At 40.2% G+C, this 23,539-nt stretch overlaps 1 protein-coding gene across 1 annotated transcript in view; it reads left to right on the top strand.

The window, feature by feature from the left end:
• Positions 1-23,539, top strand: part of LAPTM5 (lysosomal protein transmembrane 5) — a 103,340-nt gene that overhangs the window by 29,642 nt on the left and 50,159 nt on the right. The window contains exons 3-4 of the mRNA XM_077299592.1: positions 5,799-5,875; positions 15,785-15,913. Coding sequence (XP_077155707.1) covers positions 5,799-5,875; positions 15,785-15,913 — 206 coding nt within the window. The remainder of the gene's footprint in view (positions 1-5,798; positions 5,876-15,784; positions 15,914-23,539) is intronic.

The raw sequence follows: 23,539 nt of genomic DNA, 5'->3' as shown, positions 1-23,539 counted from the left end.
GCACAAACAGTCTGTCAGGTGGACAAGAATCAGGCCTATCAGCCTGAAATCTCTGCAACACACGTCGCAGATCAGGAGAAATAGCTGACAAGATAATACCATCCTTAAGAATACCAACAGGTTCAGCGACTCCAGGAGCATCAGGCACAAAGCTCCTGGAAAGAGCATCGGCCTTCACATTTTTTGAACCTGGTAAATACGAGACAACAAAGTCGAAACGGGAGAAAAACAATGACCAGCGGGCCTGTCTAGGATTCAGGCGTTTAGCAGACTCGAGATACATCAGATTTTTGTGATCAGTCAAGACCACCACACGATGCTTAGCACCCTCGAGCCAATGACGCCACTCCTCAAATGCCCATTTCATGGCCAACAACTCCCGATTGCCCACATCATAATTTCGCTCCGCAGGCGAAAACTTCCTAGAGAAAAAGGCGCAAGGTCTCATAACAGAGCAACCAGGGCCTCTCTGCGACAAAACGGCCCCTGCTCCAATCTCTGAAGCATCCACCTCAACCTGAAAGGGAAGCGAGACATCAGGCTGGCACAAAACAGGCGCCGAAGTAAACCGACGTTTCAACTCCTGGAAAGCCTCCACGGCAGCAGGAGCCCAATTAACCACATCGGAGCCCTTCTTGGTCATATCCGTCAAAGGTTTCACAATGCTAGAAAAGTTAGCGATAAAACGACGGTAGAAGTTAGCGAAACCCAAGAACTTCTGAAGACTCTTAACTGACGAGGGCTGAGTCCAATCAAGAATAGCTCGGACCTTGACTGGGTCCATCTCCACAGCAGAAGGGGAAAAAATGAACCCCAAAAAGGGAACCTTCTGTACACCAAAAAGACACTTTGAGCCCTTGACAAACAAAGAATTTTCACGCAAAATTTTAAAGACCATCCTGACCTGCTCCACATGCGAGTCCCAATTATCAGAAAAAAACAGAATATCATCCAGATAAACGATCAAAAATTTATCCAGATAGTTCCGGAAAATGTCATGCATAAAGGACTGAAAAACTGAAGGGGCATTAGAGATCCCAAAAGGCATCACCAAGTACTCAAAATGACCTTCGGGCGTATTGAATGCGGTTTTCCATTCATCCCCTTGCTTAATGCGCACAAGGTTGTACGCACCACGAAGGTCTATCTTGGTAAACCACTTGGCACCTTTAATCCGGGCAAACAAGTCAGACAACAGCGGCAAAGGATACTGAAATTTGACAGTGATCTTATTTAAAAGCCGATAGTCAATACAAGGCCTCAAAGATCCGTCCTTTTTAGCCACAAAAAAGAATCCCGCACCAAGAGGGGAAGAAGACGGACGGATGTGTCCTTTCTCCAGAGACTCCTTGATATATGAACGCATAGCGGTATGTTCAGGTATCGACAGATTAAACAGTCTTCCCTTAGGAAATTTACTGCCTGGAATCAAATCTATTGCACAGTCACATTCCCTATGAGGAGGCAATGCACTGGACCTGGACTCGCTAAAGACATCCTGATAATCAGACAAATACTCCGGAACTTCCGAAGGCGTAGAAGAAGCAATAGACACAGGCAGGGAATCCTCATGAATACCACGACAGCCCCAACTAGACACTGACATAGCCTTCCAGTCAAGGACTGGATTATGGGTCTGTAACCATGGCAGCCCCAAAACAACCAAATCATGCATTTTATGTAGAACGAGAAAACGTATCACCTCGCGGTGTTCAGGAGTCATGCACATGGTAACCTGTGTCCAATACTGCGGTTTATTTTCTGCTAATGGCGTAGCATCAATACCCCTAAGAGGGATAGGATTTTCTAATGGTTCAAGAATAAAACCACAGCGCTTAGCAAATGAGAGATCCATAAGACTCAGGGCAGCACCTGAATCTACAAACGCCATGACAGGATAAGATGACAGTGAGCAAATCAAAGTAACAGACAGAATAAACTTAGGATGCAAATTACCAACGGTGACAGGACTAACAACCTTAGATATACGTTTAGAGCATGCTGAGATAACATGTGTAGAATCACCACAGTAGTAGTACAAGCCATTCCGGCGTCTATGAATTTTCCTCTCATTTCTAGTCAGGATTCTATCACATTGCATCAAATCAGGTGTCCGTTCAGACAACACCATGAGGGAATTTGCGGTTTTTCTATCACATTGCATCACATCAGGTGTCTGTTCAGACAACAACATGAGGGAATTTGCGGTTTTGCGCTCCCGCAACCGCCGGTCAATTTGAATAGCCAGGGACATGGTATCATTCAGACCTGTGGGAATGGGAAAACCCACCATAACATTCTTAATGGCCTCAGAAAGGCCATTTCTAAAATTAGCGGCCAGTGCACACTCGTTCCAATGTGTCAGCACGGACCATTTCTGAAATTTTTGGCAATACACCTCAGCCTCGTCCTGGCCCTGAGACATAGCCAGCAAGGCTTTCTCTGCCTGAATCTCAAGATTGGGTTCCTCATAAAGTAAACCGAGCACCAGAAAAAACGCATCAATATCAGACAATGCCGGATCTCCTGGCGCCAACGAAAAAGCCCAATCTTGAGGGTCACCCCGTAAGAATGAAATAACAATTTTTACTTGTTGAGCAGAGTCTCCAGACGAACAAGGTTTCAGGGACAAAAACAATTTACAATTATTCCTGAAATTCCTAAACTTAAATCGGTCTCCTGAAAACAGTTCAGGAATCGGAATCTTGGGTTCAGACCTAGGATTTCTGGTAACATAATCTTGTATACCCTGCACACGAGCGGCAAGCTGGTCCACACTTATAATCAAGGTCTGGACATTCATGTCTGCAGCAAGCTTAAGCCACTCTGAGGTAAAGGGGAAAAGAAAAAAAAAAAAAAAATGAGAGAGGGAAAAAAAAACTCAAAATTTTCTTTCTTATAATCCCACTTCTGCAATGCATTAAACATTTAATACTGGCCTGGCATACTGTTATGACCCCAGTGGACAGGGTCTCAGAGGAACGTGTAAGTCTGCGAGATTCAAAAATCCAGCTCATAGGGCTGTGGTAACTGGGTTGACCAAATAGCTACTCCTAACGCCAACACTAGAAGTAGCCGGGGATCATGCCTACGGTGATCGCTAGATGACTCGCGCCAGCCGGAGAATCTAACTACCCCTAGGAGAAGAAAACAAAGACCTCTCTTGCCTCCAGAGAAAGGGACCCCAAAGCAAGATACAAGCCCCCCACAAATAATAACGGTGAGGTAAGAGGAAATGACAAACACAGAAATGAACCAGGTTCAGCAAAGAGAGGCCAGCTTACTAATAGCAGAATATAGCAAGATAACTTATCTGGTCAACAAAAACCCTATAAAAATCCACGCTGGAGATTCAAGAACCCCCGAACCGTCTAACGGTCCGGGGGGAGAACACCAGCCCCCTAGAGCTTCCAGCAAAGGTCAGGATACAGATTGGAACAAGCTGGACAAAAATACCAAACAAAACAAAAGCAAAAAGCAAGGAAGCAGACTTAGCTTGAAATACAGGAACCAGGATCATAGGACAAGAGCACAACAGATTAGCTCTGATTTCAACGATGCCAGGCATTGAAATGAAGGTCCAGGGAGCTTATATAGCAACGCCCCTGAACTAACGGCCCAGGTGAGGATATAGGAAAAGACAGAAGCTCCAGAGTCAAATCACTAATGACCACTAGAGGGAGCAAAAAGCAAAATCACAACACATGTCATTATTTTTTCTTCTTTGAGACCTTTACTGGACAGCCACGCTGTGGAGTATTTGGAGGCATGTGATGGAGCATTGTCCTGCACGAATATCATATTTTTCTTGAATGATACCGACTTCTTCCTGTGCCACTGCTTGAAGAAGTTGTCTTCCAGAAACTGGAAGTAGGTCTGGGAGTTGAGCTTCACTCCATCCTCAACCTGAAAAGGTTCCACAAGTTCATCTTTGATGATACCAGCCCATACCAGTACCCCACCTCCACCTTGCTGGCGTCTGAGTCGAAGTGGAGCTCTCTGCCCTTTACTGATCCAGCCTCTGGCCCATCCATCTGGCCCATCAAGAGTCACTCTCATTTCATCAGTCCATAAAACCTTTGAAAAGTCAGTCTTAAGATATTTCTTGGCCCAGTCTTGACTTTTTATCTCTCTTCTGACCCATTTTGCCAAAAGAAAGGAAGTTGCCTAATAATTAAGCACACCTTATATAGGGTTTTTATGTCATTAGACAACACCCCTCCTCATTACAGAGATGCTCATCACCTGATTTACTCAATTGGTAGTTGGCTCTCAAGCCAAAAAGCTTGGAGTAGGACAACATGTATAAAAAGTATCATGTGATCAAAATACAACTTGCCTAATAATTCTGCACACAGTGTAGAGGTAACGCACCAACATCTTTTTGAGGGACAGCCTTCATGTCTCTGATTGAGATATTAATCAAAAGAGGATTGATAATTTGAAGGTGTACAATTCATTAACTGTTATATTAAGCTCCTCAGCCCATTTAATAATAAAATTAGGTTTTCAGTAGCCATTGTTTAGTAATTAAATTGGTTTCAACTAAAAAAAGATGCCACTTTAACTCAGTCTCTACAGGGATCCAAAAAATGTAATACAAAGACATCACTTGTAGGTAGGATGAGCGGATCAGGCAAAATTCAAATTCACCTGTTCTCATGGATTTCCCTGGGAAATTAAATTAGCAAAAAAGTCATACTCCAACAAATCCCAGAGCTTTTTAAATGTAAGATATAAAACCATAAATGAATCCTTAAACTCACTTCACTGTTCACTTTTACGCTACCTCCGATGCTCACTGTCAACTGTTTGGTCCTTCGCCACGTTTTCAGACTGATGCCACTTGCGCTGAAATCCCCAGCTTCTGCTTTGAGGAGGCCCCAAATGGTTCTGCACATGTGTGCACAAGGTCCCAGCGCACGCTATATTATCATGATGCATTGACGTTTCGCACGCTTGCTCAGAATTCTCCCATTGCTAGAGCTGCACTGCCCAGCTGTGCCAACTGCATATCCGCCCCCCTATTTAACTCAATAAAGGACAGATGTTCAGTACCTGGCCACAGCCACTACTCTGAGCAGATCTGGCTGACACTTGCAGCGGGAACAGCTGATTGACAAGAGTGCCGGCTGTCGCATCCCAAAACATCAGACATTGATGACCTATTCTAAGGATAGGCTATCATTGTTAAAGTCCGAGACAACCCCTTTAAATAAAGAATTGATATGCACATATAGAGAGTGAAGGATGATGGGCACAGATTTTTTTGGACAGTACGGATTCCCTTATTTCAATTATTGCAGTATTTTCTGATTTCACAGTTTTACTGTTACAAGAGTTTAAATGAGAAAGACAGTCAATGAAAGGCAGTAAAGAGAGTGGGAAAAGTAAATGAACACCATAAATGAAGAGCTGTAATTAGGGAATGAATTGTCATGCACATTATAATGATTACTGGAACGCGCATTACAGGCAATAATTCATCCGTTATTCCTTTACTAACAACTATACTTACTGCAAATTCTATGTGAACAACTGATTTTACCAAATCTATTATATTTGGGTTAAAAAGTAAATAAGGAATAAATACAAGAACAAATCAAAGTCTGTTTAGCCACATTCACTCATTCACTTTCTTTTAAATTGTATTAAATTATTATTCAGTTTCTTTAGAATTTTAATTAACTTCATCCTACTAACACAATTATGTTGATGATTATAATTATGACAAATGAACTAGTTATTTCTAAAGCTATGTGAATAGAATGAAATATAACATTTTTTCTATTTTTCAGCAGATACAGTTTCAAGTTACCTCCTTCTAGTAGCCCTGTTTCTGATCAGCCTCTCATTACTGACTGGTGTGATAAGTGTAAGTGACATGCCTAGTTTGAGCCATGTTTATGAATGTATAAATCTTTAACAGTAATGAAGCAAGTCAGAACATAGACATGTGAGGTGCCATGGCTAATACTTTCTTTGAGGCGTTATCATTGGTTATGTTATCAATCTTAAAAATGCAGAAATTATTTGAAAAGGTGAATTAAAGACATTTTAGAATAAGGTTCAAAGATTGAAAAAGTTTTTCAGCTTTTGAAAAATACTATGACTGCATTTATTTTACAAACCTCAGTATGTGAAAAAGTATTGGAAATACACAGTGCAAGTCGAACATAAGCTTTCTATCTCATTACATTGTCCTTGCTGTTGCTGAATGATTGGTCTGATTCTAATCTGTTAAAACTACATTTCACATCAGCAGACTGCGTCCTCTAAGTGCTGCGGGCCCACCCATAGCTGTCCTGTGTGCTTTCTTATAGAGAGAGATATCTCAACATGGACAATTTGTATTTACATGGATGGGGTGACCATTGATACTGTCGTTTTAAGGGTATGTGCACACGTCCGGATTTGTTGCAGAAATTTCCTGAAGAAAACTGGAAATTTTCTGCAAGAAATCCGCATTTTTTTTTTTGGCATTTTTTTTCCGTTTTTTTCGCGGTTTTTTTTAGCATTCTGCAAGCGTAATTAGCTTGCAGAATGCTAAAGTTTTCCAAGCGATCTGTAGCATCGCTTGGAAAACTGACTGACAAGTTGGTCACACTTGTCAAACATACTGTTTGACAAATGTGACCAACTTGTTACTATAGATGCTGCTTATGCAACATCTATAGTAAAAGATAGAATGTTTAAAAATAATAAAAAAAATAAAAAATGGTTATACTCACCCAGACGATCTCCTCAGCGGCGTCTGTTCCTATAGATGCCAGTGTGGTTCAGGACCTGTGATGACGTCGCGGCTTGTGATTGGTCGCGTGAGTCACATGAGCGGTCACGCGACCAATCACAAGACAGTGACGTCATCGCAGGTCCTGAACCACACCACCTATAGGAACCGAAGAGAGAGCATGCACCGGAGAGGCGGGAACACTTCGGGGGCCATCAGAGGGTGAGTATAGGACTATTATTTTTTTTAATTCTTTTATTTTTGGCCAATTATATGGTGCCCAGTCCGTGGAGGAGAGTCTCCTCTCCTCCACCCTGGGTACCAACCGCACATAATCTGCTTACTTCCCGCATGGTGGGCATAGCCCCGTGCGGGAAGTAAGCAGATCAATACACTCCTAGGTGTGCGGAATCCCCGCAATCCGCATTTTTAATGAACATGTTGCTTTTTTTTCCGCGATGCGATTTTTTCGCGAAAAAAATCGCAACATTTGCACAAAAAATGCGGAATACCCTGTAAATAATAGAGGCATATGTAAGCGTTTTTTTCGCATTTTTATCACGTTTTTATAGTGAAAAAACGCAAAAAAAACGCAAAAACTCCTGAACGTGTGCACATGGCCTAAATGTAGTGACTATGACCCACTATTTGACCAATACTCATTTCTGTTAACAAACTCCAAATTGATATTTCATGAGGGTTTTCAGAACATAATTATGATTTCCCCTGCATGGATAGTACAGCTGAGGATTATAACCTATAGAAAGAATGGAGTTCACCAGCATAACTTAAGCATTAAAAACGATTAAATGAGGACGGGATAATTAATAACATAGCCATAGACACAGAAAATTGAGAGAATAACAATATTGTAATAATTAATCATAATGCAATATATTGGAATGGAACATATATCCAAACATAATCATGTAGAATACATGTAGCATTTATACAAAGTAAACTGCAATGCATGAAATGCATAAGGTGCACATGCTTCTGCATGAGAATTAGATGAGTGATGAAAGTATTTAGGAGGACCAAGTCAAAGAAATGAACACTTGAGTTTATTCGCTCATCTCTACATCTGTTCCTTCAAACAATTCTAGTAACTGCTCATTACACTAGCTTAAATCGACTACTAGAGACAAAACTTTAAGTCTTAGTGCATTTAAATTATCGATACACAATTTTAATAAATCATAAAGCTGCTTTAGGCTGTTTTCACACTATTGCTCTGATTGTTATTATCCTGTTCTTTATTCAGATTAGAATAGCTCAACTAATGGCAGTAATATATTTATTACACGATGAACTTTGTCGGCATGAGACAAACCTCATTGACTTATAATGGTGTCTGTTTGGTTTCTGTTAAAGCGTTCATCATTTTATCTGAAAAATAGCACAGATGATTTCTCATCAAAAAAGCCATGTGTACAGGGTCGGCCATGTATATGGATATACCTAAATAAATGGGAATGGTTGGTGATATCACCTTCCTGTGTGTATCAAATTAGTATATGAGAGGGGAAAACTTTTATTAAAGATGGGTGGTGACCATGGCAGCCATTTTGAACTCTGCCAAAAGAAACTTGTAAATAACTCAAGAAAGAATAAAGTTATGTTAAAACCAAGGATACCATTGTTTTTCTTGTGAAATTCTCAGTAAGTTTGATGTGTCTGTGTCACATGACCCTCTTCCAATTGAAAAAGTAAACTTGGATCCAAAATGATGGACTTCAAAATGGCCACCATGGTCACCACCCATCTTGAAAAGTTTTCACCCTTCCATATGCTAATGTGTCACAAACAGGAAGTTGATATCACCAACCATTCTCATTTTATTTAGGTGTATTTAGGTGTATCCATATACATGGCCCACCCTGTAGTATGTAGGATACACCTTAAAGGGATTTTCCATTTTTGTCACTTGAGCACTGCCTCTCTGTCACAACCTAAGTCTTTGACACGTGTGCAGTAGTGATGTTGCAGCTATAGCATGGGGCCAATGTAGCAAGTCAGTGGTCTCTGGGGATTAGCTATCTAGTTCAGATGTTAGATCCAGTTGGAGATTTTTTGAAAAGGTCATGATCCCAGAGGTCCAATTGCATTTTCAGTTTTGTAGGTTTCTGAGCTGTAATCTCCCAACATTCTGAGTTGGGTAAGTGACAACTTTTTAAGCAAGATCAACATATATATATACTTATCAAGAAGGCTGGAAGATTTTACTGCTCCTCCTATGTAATGTATTTCTTATATGTAAATGATGCATATGCATACTGAGACCAATTTATTTCAACCTATATGAAATCTAGAAATTATTGCAGCTTAGGTGCGTGATGTGCATAATTTCCCAATGTACATTGTACCACACTTCACAAATGTTTTTTTTCATCCAAATCCAATGAATTATAACTGCAAATCATAGAGTGAAAACTATATAATTTAAACTGCATTAATAATTAATTTATTTTCCAGACTATGATGTAGAGTACTAATATACAGTATATTTATATATAATGTATATCTACACCGTGTTCCAAATTATTATGCAAATTGGATTTAAGAGTCATAAACATTTAATTGTTTTGTTTTTTAAATAAACTCGTGGATGGTATTGTGTCTCAGGGCTCCATGCAACACTGAAATCAGTCTTAAACACATGTGATAATTAGTTTTCCAGGTGATTCTAGTTAAAGGAAAACTACTTAAAAATGATGTTCCACATTATTAAGCAGGTCACAGGTTTCAAGCAATATGGGAAATAAAAAGGATCTCTCTGCTGCAGAAAAGCATCAAATAGTGCAATGCCTTGGTCAAGGGATGAAAACATTAGATATTTCCAGCTGCTAAAATACCATTACAAACCAGCAAACAGATATTTGAAGCTGCAGGTGCCTCCGGAGTCCCTAAAACCTCAAGGTGTAGGATTCTTTAAAGGCTTGCTGTGGTTCATAAACCTACTATTCGGCCACCCCTAAACAGTGTATACAAGCAGAAACGGTTGCAGTGGGCCCAGACATACATGAAGACTAATTTTCAAACAGTCTTGTTTACTGATGAGTGTCGAGCAACCCTTGATGGTCCAGATAGATGGAATAGTGGATGGCCACCATGTCCCAACAAGGCTGCGACATCAGCAAGTAGGTGGCGGAGTCATGTTTTGGGCTGGAATCATGGGGAAACAGCTGGTAGGGCCCTTTAAGGTTCCTGAAGATGTGCAAATGATCTCTGCAAAGTATACAGAGTTTCTGACTGACAACTTTCTTCCATGGTATAAAAAGCAGAAATGTGCCTTCAGGATTAAAATCATCTTTATGCATGACAATGCACCATCTCATCCTGCAAATAATACCTCTGAGTCATTGGCTGCTATGGGCATAAAAGGAGATAAACTCATGGTGTGGCCACCATCTTCCCCTGACCTCAACCCTATGGAGAACCTTTGGATCATCATCAAGCAAAAGATCTATGAGGGTGGGAGGCAGTTCACGTCAAAACAGCAGCTTTCGGAGGCTATTCTGACTTCATGCAAATAAATAAAAGCAGAAACTCTCCAAAAACTCACAAGTTCAATGGATGCAGGAATTGTGAAGATGATATCAAAGAAGGGTTCCTATGTTAACATGTAACTTGGCCTGTTAGGATGTTTTGGAGTTAAATAGCTTTTTTGTTCAGTGAATGTGACCTCCTAATGCTGCAAATTCCACAAATGAGCATTTTCAGTTCTTTAAAACAAATCAAATGTTTAGAAATTCTACTGTGCCTAATAATTTGGTACAGTGCATTTTGAGTTTTTATTCATTTTGGAGATTATACTGTTATCACTGGGAGGTTTCTTTAATAAAATTTGATGTATACTCTAACGGGTGATGACTGTTTTAGACTGACTGTCATTTGCACTGACCATTTAGGAAAATAGGAGAAAAATAACATTTGCATAATAATTTGGAACATGGTGTATATATATGTATGTATATATGTATATATATATATATATATATATATATATATATATATATATATATATATATATATATTAATGGCACTGTATATACTGTAATATAGATAGATGTGTCTATGTATATATATATATATATATATATATATTTATATATATATTTTTAATATGCACATTATTCTCTGCAAAGGTTTTAAGCCAGTGTAGAAAAAATGCAGCAAAGTAAGAATGCTTTAAAAAATAAAGTGGTAATGGTTTATTTTCAACTATAAACAAAATGTAAAGTGAATGAACAAAAAGGAATGTAAATAAAGTCAATATTTGGCACCTTTTGTCTTTAAAACAGCATCAAATATCAATTCAGTTTTTGAAGTAATAAGTTTGGGAGGTTGTTCCAAACATCTTGGAGAAATAAGCACAGATCTTCTGCTGATGTAAGCCTTCACAAATATTTCTGTCTCTTCATGTAATCCCACATTAACTTGATATTGAGATCAAGGCTCTAAGGGGGCCATATCAAGACCTCCAGGACTCCTTGTTCTTCTTGATGCTGAAGATAGTTCTTATGACATTGGATGTATGTTTGGTGTTTTTGTTCTGCTGCAGAATACATTTGTAGAAAATGCCTGATAATATTGCATGACAGATAAGTATCTGCATTTCTTAGCATTGAGGAAACCATTAATCTTGACCAAATCTCCAACTCCATTAGTTGAAATGTAGTTCGAAGCTTGCAGGGAACCTCCATGATGCTTCACTGTTGCCTGATGAAGGAAACCGGGTTCATTCTGAAACTAGTTGGAAGGTATTGGCCCCAAGTATACCACGTGACCACTGATCTCACGGAAGGTCCTGCAGCAATTGCAGACCGAGTGAAACTGTCTTACACAACTGCACGCTAGCGCAACGTGGGAACCAGGAGCAGTGGAGTGTCTGTCACCAGCCGGGGCAGCGCTCAGGAAGATTGACACACAGAAGCCCGCTGCAACCAGATGGCTTTTCCTCTCTTATTACAACTGTCATGCCACTCAGTGAGCTATTCCAGAACTACGGATACCTATTCAGCAGTAAGGTAAAACTGCTGGACTTTTTACTCATTATTAAGGCACATTTGTGGCATGATTTATAATCACTGTTTTGAGTGGTTAATCATCTGAGGGGTTTGGATTTTTGGTACTTTAGGGATACTCTTTGCGCAAATAATTATACATTTATATATACAATCTTTTTTAACAGCTTGAGTGGTGTGTTGTTCTGTTGTGTTTTTTTTTGCAGCAAGCATCCCTCTGATCTTTATTTTTACTCACTCCTCCTTTTATTTAATTTGGTAGCATTATTAACAACTCTCTAGCCATTCAGTGAAAAAAATGCTTTTGATTGCAGCCAAATATTGGGTTGTCGTTATGATTTAAAAATAGAAAACACAGTTGTTTGACAATAACTGGCTTCACCCAACCACTAACCATGAATGGAGAAATAGGTTTGGTCTTATCATTCATATGCTCTGAAAAAAGGCAAAGAAAGCAAAAATTCTGCCGTGGTATGTAAACTTTTGAGCACAAATGTAAGTAAGATGTGTCTTTCATCATCTGTTCTAAGTTTCTTTGAACAACCACTGCATCTATGGACCAAAACATTGTCCATTTCTTGGTGCCTTCAAAGCTGGAAATTACTGGCAGTTTTTTATCTTCCATGCAATAATCTCAGGGAGGCATCTGAGTGGCTCCAAATTTATTCTGAAGCAGAACAACGACTTTAAACATACAGCCAATGTAATTAAAAGCTATTTTAAGCATTTAAAAAACAGAGTATTAGAAGTGATTTGGCCATCACAGCGCCCTGATCTCAACAGCATCAAGTCTCCCCTGGATTACATGATGAAACAGAGAGATTGAGTCCAAAGTCTTGAGTGGAGAATAAAATGAAGGACTATCCTCTTCAATGATCAGTCCTGCTTTTGTCTTAGATGTAATGATAGCCAGACACTGCTCTGGAGACCACATGGGCAATGCTAGAAAGAGGCCTTCATGAAGGAAATTCACAGTAGTCCTACTCCCATGATTATGGTGTGTGGTAGTTTAACCCCTTAACTCCCGGAACTTTTTTTTGGTTTTGAGTTTTCGTTTTTCGCTCCGCTCCTTCCCAGAACCAGAACTTTTTTATTTTTCCGTCAATATGGTCATGTGAGGGCTTATTTTTTGCAGGATGAGTTGTACTTTTGAATGACACCATTGGATTTACCATGTTGCGTACTGGAAAACAGGAAACAAATTTCAAGTGCAGTGAAATTGCAAAAAAAGTGCAATCCCACATTTGTTTTTGTTTTTTTGCTAGGTTCACTAAATGCTAAAACTAACCTGCCATTTTGATTCTCCAGGTCATTATGAGTTCATAGACACCAAACATGTCTAGGTTCTTTTTTTTCTAAGTGGTGAAAAAAAATCCCAAATTTGCTACAAAAAAAATTATGCAATTTTCCAAGACCTTTGGCGTCTCTATTTTTCGTGATCTCAGGTTGGGTGAGGGCTTATTTTTTGTGTGGTGAGCTGACATTTTTAATGTTACCATTTTGGTGCAGATACATTCCTTTGATCGCCCATTATTGCATTTTTATGCAATGTTGCGGCGACCAAAAAAACGTAATTCTGGTGTTTTTAATTTTTCTCTCGTTACGCTGTTTAGCGATCAGGTTAATTATTTTCTTTTATTGATAGATCGGACGATTTTGAATGCAGCGGTACTAAATATGTGTATGTTTGATTTTTTTAATTGTTTTATTTTGAATGGGGCGAAAGGGGGGGTGATTTAAACTTTTATATTTTTTCATTTTTTTAATTTTTTTTTAAAGCATTTTTTTTTACTTTTGCCATGCTTCTCTAGTCTTCATGGGAGGCTAGAAGCTGGCATAGCCTTATCAGCTCTGCTACATAGGAGCGATGCTCAAATCGCTCCTATGTAGCAGATTTACTGCATTTCTATGAGCGCCAACCACAGGGTGGCGCTCACAGCAATCTGGCATCGACAATGATAGAGGTCTTCATTAGACCTCTGGTTGTTATGCCAATGCACCAATGACCCCCGATCACGTGACAGGGTCACCAGTGCGCGCATTTCCGGCCCGATGGGCGGAAGCGCTTGTTAAATGCCGCTGTTAGTGTTTGACAGCCGCATTTAACTAGTTACTAGTGGATCACGATTCCACCCTCCGCTATTGCGGGCACATGTCAGCTGTACAAAACAGCTGACATGTCCCAACTTTGATGCGGACTCACCGCCGGAGCCCGTAACAAAGCAGGGGATCTGCCATCGGAACATACTATTCTGTCCAATGGCAGCATGGGGTACTGTCTGGACCTCTCTGGCCATTATTCCAAGTGCATTGACAGCTTGTCATAACATTGATTTGGTGGTGGAAGCAGTGATAAAGTAATTTCTCTAAAGCGTCCCAGGAGCCATTAGGCAACACAACCTAAGTTCACATGTTGCTCTTGAACTGTGAGCAGTCTGCATGGCTTAAACAGGCTGCAATGGCCTGCAGCATCTACTGACTTGTCTAATGAGCACATCTGAGACATCATTTGATGGCAATTGCAAAGGGAGCTGCCAACAGTGGATCTTGATGGTTTGTGTGCCCAAATGCATTCAGCGTTGCAAATAAATTCTCAGAGAGACAATAATAATCTAATTGATAGCATATTAAGGTGTATAAGTGAGTGTGTATTTCTGTGTATGGCGCTCATATTCGATACTGAATAAATTGCGAAATTTTCAAAATCTTTCTTTCCATTTTTCATCATTTGCATATCATTAACACATGTATTGATTCCCTGATTTTCACATATACGTGACTTTTCCTTCTTGGTTTTTCAATTGGTTGTCCCAAGAAAAAAGTACAAATCAATAGTTCTTGGAATAATAATAAGCCAAGGGAGAAAGCATAAGTCTCTTATGATAAGTAAGTACAGTGGGGCAAAAAAGTATTTAGTCATTCAGCAATAGTGCAAGTTCCACCACTTAAAAAGATGAGAGGCGTCTGTAATTTACATCATAGGTAGACCTCAACTATGGGAGACAAACTGAGACAAAAAAATCCAGAAAATCACATTGTCTGTTTTTTTATCATTTTATTTGCATATTATGGTGGAAAATAAGTATTTGGTCAGAAACAAAATTTCATCTCAATACTTTGTAATATATCCTTTGTTAGCAATGACAGAGGTCAAACGTTTTCTGTAAGTCTTCACAAGGTTGCCACACACTGTTGTTGGTATGTTGGCCCATTCCTCCATGCAGATCTCCTCTAGAGCAGTGATGTTTGAGATGAAATTTTGTTTCTGACCAAATACTTATTTTCCACCATAATATGCAAATAAAATGATAAAAAAACAGACAATGTGATTTTCTGGATTTTTTTTTCTCAGTTTGTCTCCCATAGTTGAGGTCTACCTATGATGTAAATTACAGACGCCTCTCATCTTTTTAAGTGGTGGAACTTGCACTATTGCTTACTGACTAAATACTTTTTTGCCCCACTGTATATATATATATATATGAAACAACAGGGACTCGCAACAATTGTTTTCTGAGTTAACTCATTTGTCTGTCTATTTTATCATAAGAGCAAATGTCACCTGTCACCAGTCCTGTGAGCTCATCATAAATCATGTCAGTGATAAATAAGCTCCACAGCCACTGGAGCTCCTATATAACTGACTTGATTTATGTTGAGCTCTGTGGGCTGTAGATGTGGCAGAAACACTCACTTCTGTGATAAAACCGGCATAAAAATGTGTTACCTCAGACAGGTAAATGTGTTACCTAAGAAAGCAGAAGCTGTGGGCCCCTAATTATTTCAGCACAGGAACATTTTTAACACATCCAATTGTAAAACTTATTATTATTCCAAGATCTATTGATTAAAATGTACTTTCGTAATGGAACAACCCATTTAAGAATTTTATAAATTTTAATTCTTTAAGTATAAAAATGAAAAAGTATTGCAATAGTAAATAGTAGTGAAATATTAAAACACAAGTGTTTACTTTATTATAATGTTTTTGCTCACTTTATAATTTAGGCCTTCTTTTATATTCTAGAATCGAGGAACTCTTGTTATGCCATTTTTGGCTTTACAGTCAATGGATTTCCTACTGAGTTTTCTAATGTTCTTTACCAATTATAGCGATATACCCTCTAGCCATGAAACTTTCATACAAAACAACATGGTGAGTTAACGTTATTAAGATATTACATACCTCTTGAAAGGGAATCTGTCAGTAGGATAAACCCCTCTTAAGCCATGTAAGTGGGCATGTAGGTCATAAGAAGCTGAATAAAATGATATCATTATATCTGCGATCAGAAATTTTATTTCAGAGAAATCTACACTTTTTTCTTAGTATGTAAATGAGTTGTGTAAATCTATGGGCTGGCCATAGAGCTGCAAGAGAATCTGCCAGAGCTTTCTTTAAGTGAAAGGAGGCATTACCAGTGCAAGACATGTAACTAAGGCCCCCTTCACGAGTCCACTTAAACCGTGTGGTTTTCTGTTAGCCATCCGTGTGTACCATATGTGTGCGATTTGTGGGTACATGTGTGCCGTCTGTGTGACACGTACAGGAATAGAAGTTAGAATAGAAATTACAGATTTTAATGTGTTAAAGATGTGCAAAAATATATATAGATAGATATATATATATATAGATAATCGAGAAATAAATAGATATCAATGAGATATGAGTGCCTTGTGTGTTGCTTGCTGTTCAATTATTAACCTAATAAATAAATGAAAAAAATTATCTGGGTCCCCCCAAAGTTCCTATTTATTGGGGCCTTCCCAGCCTGAAAATACCATCCCGCAGCCACCCCATAAGTGGAGCATCACATGCAATACTCCAATTCTAACCCAGGTTAAGAAAAAAAGGAAACACACACAATAAATACTTTATTTAAATAAACACTCCGAGACTTCACCAGGTTATTAACCCCTTTACCCCCAGGGGTGGTTTGCATGTTAATGACCGGGCCAATTTTTACAATTTGGACCACTGTCCCTTTATGAGGTTATAACTCTGGAACGCTTCAACGGATCCCGATGATTCTGACAATGTTTTCTCATGACATATTGTAATTCAATTCATGATAGTGGTAAAATTTCTTTGATATTACTTGCATTTATTTGTGAAAAAAACAAACATTTGGTGAAAATTTTGAACATTTTGCAAGTTTCCAACTTTGAATTTTCATGCCCTTAAATCACAGAGATATGTTACACAAAATAGTTAATAAATAACATTACCCCCATGTCTACTTTACATCAGCACAATTTTGGAACCAAATTTTTTTTTTGTTAGGGAGTTATAAGGGTTAAAATTGACCAGCGATTTCTCATTTTTACAACACCATTTTCTTTTAGGGACCACATCACATTTGAAGTCAATTTGAGGGGTCTATATGATAGAAAATACCCCAAAATGACACCATTCTAAAACTGCACCGCTCAAGGTGCTCAAAACCACATTTAAAAAATACAAACAATACAAGAGACACACTGGCGCTAGGCTACACCTCCGGAGTGAAGCTGCAGGCACCCAGGCAGGCTGTGTGCAAAAACTCTGCTGTATAATAACAAAACCAATGATGATAATAGAATGAGGGTGCCTGTTGTGAATTCCGTTCTCGGGCTCCCTCCTGTGGTCATGAGTGGTACTTTGTGAGTTCTGTTCATGGGCTCCCTCTGGTGGCTTTGAGTGTTACGGCTGGTCTGTAGCTGGACTCCAGCTGCCTCGTTTCCTGCTAGTCTTGCTGCCTATTTAACTCCACCTGGACCTTTACTTGTTGCCTGCTGTCGTTGTATTCAGTACTGGTTCAGATCTCTCTGGGACTTCCCTTTGTGACCTGTCTCCTCGTGGAGAAGCTAAGTTCATGCTAGTCCATTTTTGCTCATTGTTTTTTGAAAGTGTTTCTCAGTGTATGATGAGTTCAGTCCAGCTTGCTTATATGCTATTTTATTGCTAGCTGGAAGCTCTGGGGTGCGGAGTTGCGCCCCTCACATCGTGAGTCGGTGTGGGGGTGTTTTTGTATTCTCTGCATGGATAATTTTTGTAGAATTTTATACTGACCGCACAGATTCCTTGCTATCTTCTGACTATTTAGTTATTAGCGGGCCTCATTTACTAAAACCTGTTTTCATTTTTATGTTTGTGTTTTCCCCTTAACTCACCGTTATTATTTGTGGGGGGCTGCCTACACTTTGGGGTAAATTTCTCTGAGGCAAGTGAGGCTTTGTTTCTCTCTAGGGGTAGCTAGTTTCTCAGGCTGTGTAGAGGCATCTAGGCAGAGTCAGGAACGCTCCACGGCTGCCTATAGTGTGTTTGATAGGATAAGAATTGTGGTCAGTAAAGTTCCCACATTCCCAGGACTTGTCCTTACTTTTGGTTTACCTATCAGGTCAGTTCATGTGTTCCTAACCACCGGAACCATAACAGGTGCCGCGCTGGAGAAAGAAACTAGACTGTGGAGTGACCTCCAATTCCCTACCTTGCAGATAGAAGTTGGCGTGTCCCCTGGATAGGGAGGTCGGCTGCTGCAAAGACATCCTCCGTGTAGTTGGAAGGGTCGTGGTGTCAGTAGTGTACAGATCTGAAAGGGAGCGTCCTCCCGTGGTGCAAAAATCCCCAATACGCTCGCTGCTGAAGGAATCGGCAGGCAGCCTTGGCTGATGGTGCCACCGAGTGAGCGAGTGAGGGGTGTGGCTAAGCGGTGACGTCACCTGTCCGTGAGACGGACACAAGCAGGGGCCAATCCCGACGCGTTTCGAGGGAAACTACCCTCTTTCTCAAGGTCAAAAAGAGGGTTGTTTCCCTCAAAACGCGTCGGGATTGGCCCCTGCTTGTGTCCGTCTCATGGACAGGTGACGTCACCGCTTAGCCACGCCCCTCACTTGCTACGCTACTGTTCGGCGGCGCCATCAGCCGAGGCTGCCTGCCAATTCCTTCAGCGGCGAGCGTATTGGGGATTTTTGCACCATGGGAGGACACTCCCTTTCAGATCTGTACACTACCGACACCACAACCCTTCCAACTACACGGATGATGTCTTTGCAGCAGCCGACCTCCCTATCCAGGGGACACGCCAACTTCTATCTGCAAGGTAGCAAATTGGAGGTCATTCCACAGTCACATTTAAAAAATGTATTTACCCTTCAGGTGCTTCACAGGAATTTTTGGAATGTTTTAAAAAAAATTAACATTTAACTTTTTTTCACAAAAAAATTACTTCAGATCCAATTTGTGTTATTTTACCTAGAGTAAGATGAGAAATTGGACCACCCCTAAAGTTGTTATACAATTTGTCCTGAGTACGCCAATACCCCATATTTGTTGTTAAACCACTGTTTGGGCGCATGGCAGACCTTGGAAGGGAAGGACCGCCATTTGACTTTTCAATGCAAAATTGGCTGGAATTGAGATAGGACGCCATATCGCGTTTGGAGAGCCACTGATGTGCCTAAACAGTGGAAACTCCCCACAAGTGACACCACTTAGGAAAGTAGATCCCATAAGGAACTTATCTAGGTGTGTGGTGAGCACTTTGAACCCCCAAGTGCTTCAAAGAAGTTTATAATGTACAGCCGTAAAAATAAAATCATATTTTTTTTCACAAAAATGATTTTTTCGCCCCTAATTTTTTATTTCCTAAGGATAAAAGGAGAAAGTGAACCTGGAAACTTGTTGTGCAATTTGTCCTGAGTACGGTAGTACCCCATATGTGGGGGTAAACCACTGTTTGGGCACATGGCAGAGCTTGGAAGGGAAGGAGCACCGTTTGACTTTTTCAAAGCAGAATTGGCTGGAATTGAGATCAGACGCCATGTCGCATTTGGAGAGCCATTCATGTACCTAAACAGTAGAAACCCCCCAGAAATGACCCCATTTTGGAAACTAGACCACCTAAGGAACTTATGTAGCTGTGTGGTGAGCACTTTGAACCCCCAAGTGCTTAACAGGAGTTTATAATGTAGAGCCGTAAAAATAAAAAAATCATATTTTTTTCACAAAAATGATTTTTTTGCCCCCAATTTTTTATTTTCCCAAGGGTAACAGGAGAAATTGGACCTAAAAGTTGTTGTGCAATTTGTCCTGTGTATGCTGATACCCCATATGTTGGGGTAAACCACTGTTTGGGCGCATGGCACAGCTCGGAAGAGAAGGAGCACCGTTTGACTTTTTCAAAGCAGAATTGGCTGGAATTGAGATCAGACGCCATGTCTCATTTGGACAGCCTTTGATGTGCCTAAACAGTGGAAACCCCCCACAAGTGACCCCATTTTAGAAACTTGAACACCTAAGGAACTTACCTAGATATGTGGTGTGCACGTTGAACCCCCAATTGTTTCACTAAAGTTTATAATATAGAGCTGTGAAAATTAAAAAATATTTTTTTTCCACAAAAATGATATTTCTCTCCCAATTTTTTTTCCCAAGGGTATCCAGAGAAGTTGGACCACAAAAGTTGTTGTGCAATTTGTTCTGAATATGCTGATACCCAATATGTGAGGAGAAACCACTGTTTGGGAGCACGTTGGGGCTCGGAAGGGAAAAAGTGGCGTTTTGGAATGCAGACTTTGATGGAATGGTCTGCAGGCGTCACGTTGCATTTGCAGAGCCCCTGATGTACCTAATTAGTAGAAACCCCCCACAAGTGACCCCATATTGGAAACTAGACCCCCCAAGGAACTTATCTAGATGTGTTGTGAGAACTTTGAACCTCCAAGTATTTCACTAAAGTCTATAACGCAGAGCTGTGAAAAAAATCATTATTTTCGCACAAGACTGATTTTTTAGCCCCCACATTTTTATTTTCCCAAGGGTAACAGGAGAAATTGGACCGCAAAACTTGTCCGATTTGTCCAGAGTATGCTGATACCCAATATGTGAGGGGAAACCACTGTTTGGGTGCACGTCGGGGCTCCGAAGGGAAGAAGTGGCGTTTTGGAATGAAGAGTTTGATGGAATGGTCTGCGTGTGTCACATTTCGTTTGCAGTGCCCCTGATGTGTCTAAACAGTGGAAACCCCCCAATTCTAACTCCAACCCTAACCCCAACACACCCCTATTCCTAATCCCAACCCTAACCACACCCCTAACCTCAACACACCCCTAACCCCATCACACCCCTAACCCCATCACACCCCTAACCGCAACACACCTCTAACCCTAATCCCAACCCTAACGATAACCCTAACCACACATCTAACCTTGACACACCCCTAACCCAACTGTAAACGCAATCCAAACCCTAACCCCAACTCTAGCCCCAACCCCAACCCTAACTTTAGCCCCAACCCTAAACCTAACTTTAGCTCCAACCCTAACCCTAACTTTAGCCTCACCCCTAACTTTAGCCCGAAATCTAACCCTAGCTTTAGCCCCAACCCTAACCCTAATGGGAAAATGGAAATAAACACATTTTTTTTTACTTTATTATTTTTCCCTAACAAAGGCGGTGATAAAGGGGGGTTTGATTTACTATTTATACCGTGTTTTTATAGCGGGTTTTTATGTTTGCCAGCTGTCACACACTAAAAGATGCTTTTTATTGCAAAAAATAATTTTTGTGTCACCACCGTACCATTTTCGGGCACATGACATTTTTTGGTCGCTTTTTATTCTGATTTTTGTTAGGCAGGAAGAACAAAAACCAGCAATTCATGAATTTCTTTTGGAGGGGGCGGTTATACCGTTCAGCATTTGGTAAAATTATAAAGAAGTTTTATTCTTCGGGTTAGTACGATTACAGCGATACCTCATTTATATCATTTTTTATGTTTTGGCACTTTTATACAATAACAACTATTTTATATAAAAATTATTACTTCTGCCTGCATTGCTTTATTCTGAGGGCTATAACTTTTTTCCTGATGATGCTGTATGGCGGCTCGTTCTTTGCTGGACAAGATGACCTTTTCAGAAGTACCATGATTATTTATATCCGTCTTTTTGATCGCGTGTTTATTGGAACAATATTTATTTATTTATTTTCTTTATTTAGGAATTTTAAAAAAATATTTTTACACAATGTAATTTTTTTTTAACTTTTTTACATTGTCTCAGGGTGGGACATCATATAGTGTCAGATCGTTGATCTGACACTTTGCAAGGCACTGTTTCAGATCAGCGATCTGACAGGCAGTGCAGGAGGCTTGCCGGCGCCTGATCTCAGCAGGCACTGACAAGCCACCTCCCTGCAGGACCTGGAAGGACCCCTGCGGCCATCTTGGATCCGGGGCCTGCAGGGAGGAGAACGGAGGAGACCCTCGGAACAATGCGATCACATTGCGTGGTTCTGAGTGTCTCAGGGAAGCTTCCTTATGCCACCGGAATGCTGCAATCATGTATGATCACAGTGTTCCTTGGGTTATTGTGCCGGGAGCTGTCCGTGACCGCTCCTGGCACATAGTGCCGGATGTCAGCTGTGATAATCAGCTGACACTCAGCCGAGATTGGCCGCGCTCCCCCTGTGAGCGTGGCTGATTGCAAATGACGTACTATCCCGTCAATGGTCATACGGCCAGGTCACCTCAACGGGATAGTACGTCAGATGTCAGAAAGGGGTTAAAAAAAAAATCCTGTGCAGGTCCAATGTAGTCCAGCAAATCCGATGTAGTCCGGCAAATGGAAACTTGAAAAGAACATGCACATAAACCACAGAAAAATAAAACAAAGACACTTTCCTTCGTTCACCACTTTAATAAAATAGTTCCCACTTCCAAGCCCCATAGGTTATAATGGGTATGTTTGGATATGTGTCTTCAGTACATGTAAAAACGTTTGCAATACATTGCCAGATTCAGCAGAAATTGTATGACAAATTTTGGTGTCCTTTTTACCCATTTCCATGCATCACAATGTAGGATCTAGGGATAAAACAAAATTTCTACAGTAAAAATGTATTTTTTTTTCTACACCACCCAATGGTAAGAAATTCTGTGACACATATGGTATCAATATGATCACTGCACCCCTATATAAATTTATTGAGAGGTGTAGTTTGTAAAATGAGGTCACTTAATTGGGGGGGTTCTGCTATTCTGGTACTTCAATGGCATTGCCGATGTGACATGACACCCTCATACCATTCCAGAAAAATGCACTACAATATGGTGCTCCGTCCCTTCTGAGCTTTGCACTGTACCTCAAAAGTAAATTTTTCAACCATATATGAGGTATTTGCGCATTCATGAGAAATTGCATAACACATACTTGGGGCAAAAGTAATATTTTAGTGGAAAAAATTTTAATTTTCAACTGACTTAGCCCAATGTTAACTAATTAAGTAAATCACCTTAGCATTAAAAAGGCTCAATACATCGCTAGATAAATTCTTCAAGAGCTGTAGTTTCAAAAATGGTTACAATGCTTGTGGAGGTTTCTGCTCTTTTGGCATGTCAGAGGCTCTTCAAATGTGACATGGTATCCGCAATCTGATCCAGACAAAATTCCAATGCAGAATTCTCTTGCCGCTCCTTCCCTTCCGAACCCTGTTGTGTGCTCAAAGAGTAGTTTTCCACCACATGTGGTATATCAGTGTACTCAGGACAAATTGCACAACAAATTGTATCATCCATTTTCTCCTGGTACTCTTGTGAAAATGAAAAATTTGGGGCTGAAGCAACATTTTTGCTGGAAATATGTATTTTTTCATTTTCACGACTCAACGTTATAAAATTCTGTGAAGTACTTGTTAGTTCAAGGTGCTCACCAAACCTCTAGCATCCACTATCTATTTCAGCTATAATTGTGCTCCAGAATTCAATTGGTGCTCCTTTCTTCCCAGCCCTGCCGTATGCCC

This window comes from Ranitomeya variabilis, chromosome 3, assembly GCF_051348905.1.
Source record: "Ranitomeya variabilis isolate aRanVar5 chromosome 3, aRanVar5.hap1, whole genome shotgun sequence".
In the NCBI taxonomy this organism is placed as follows: Eukaryota; Metazoa; Chordata; class Amphibia; order Anura; family Dendrobatidae; genus Ranitomeya; species Ranitomeya variabilis.
This window is presented reverse-complemented; position numbering and strand designations above follow the sequence as displayed.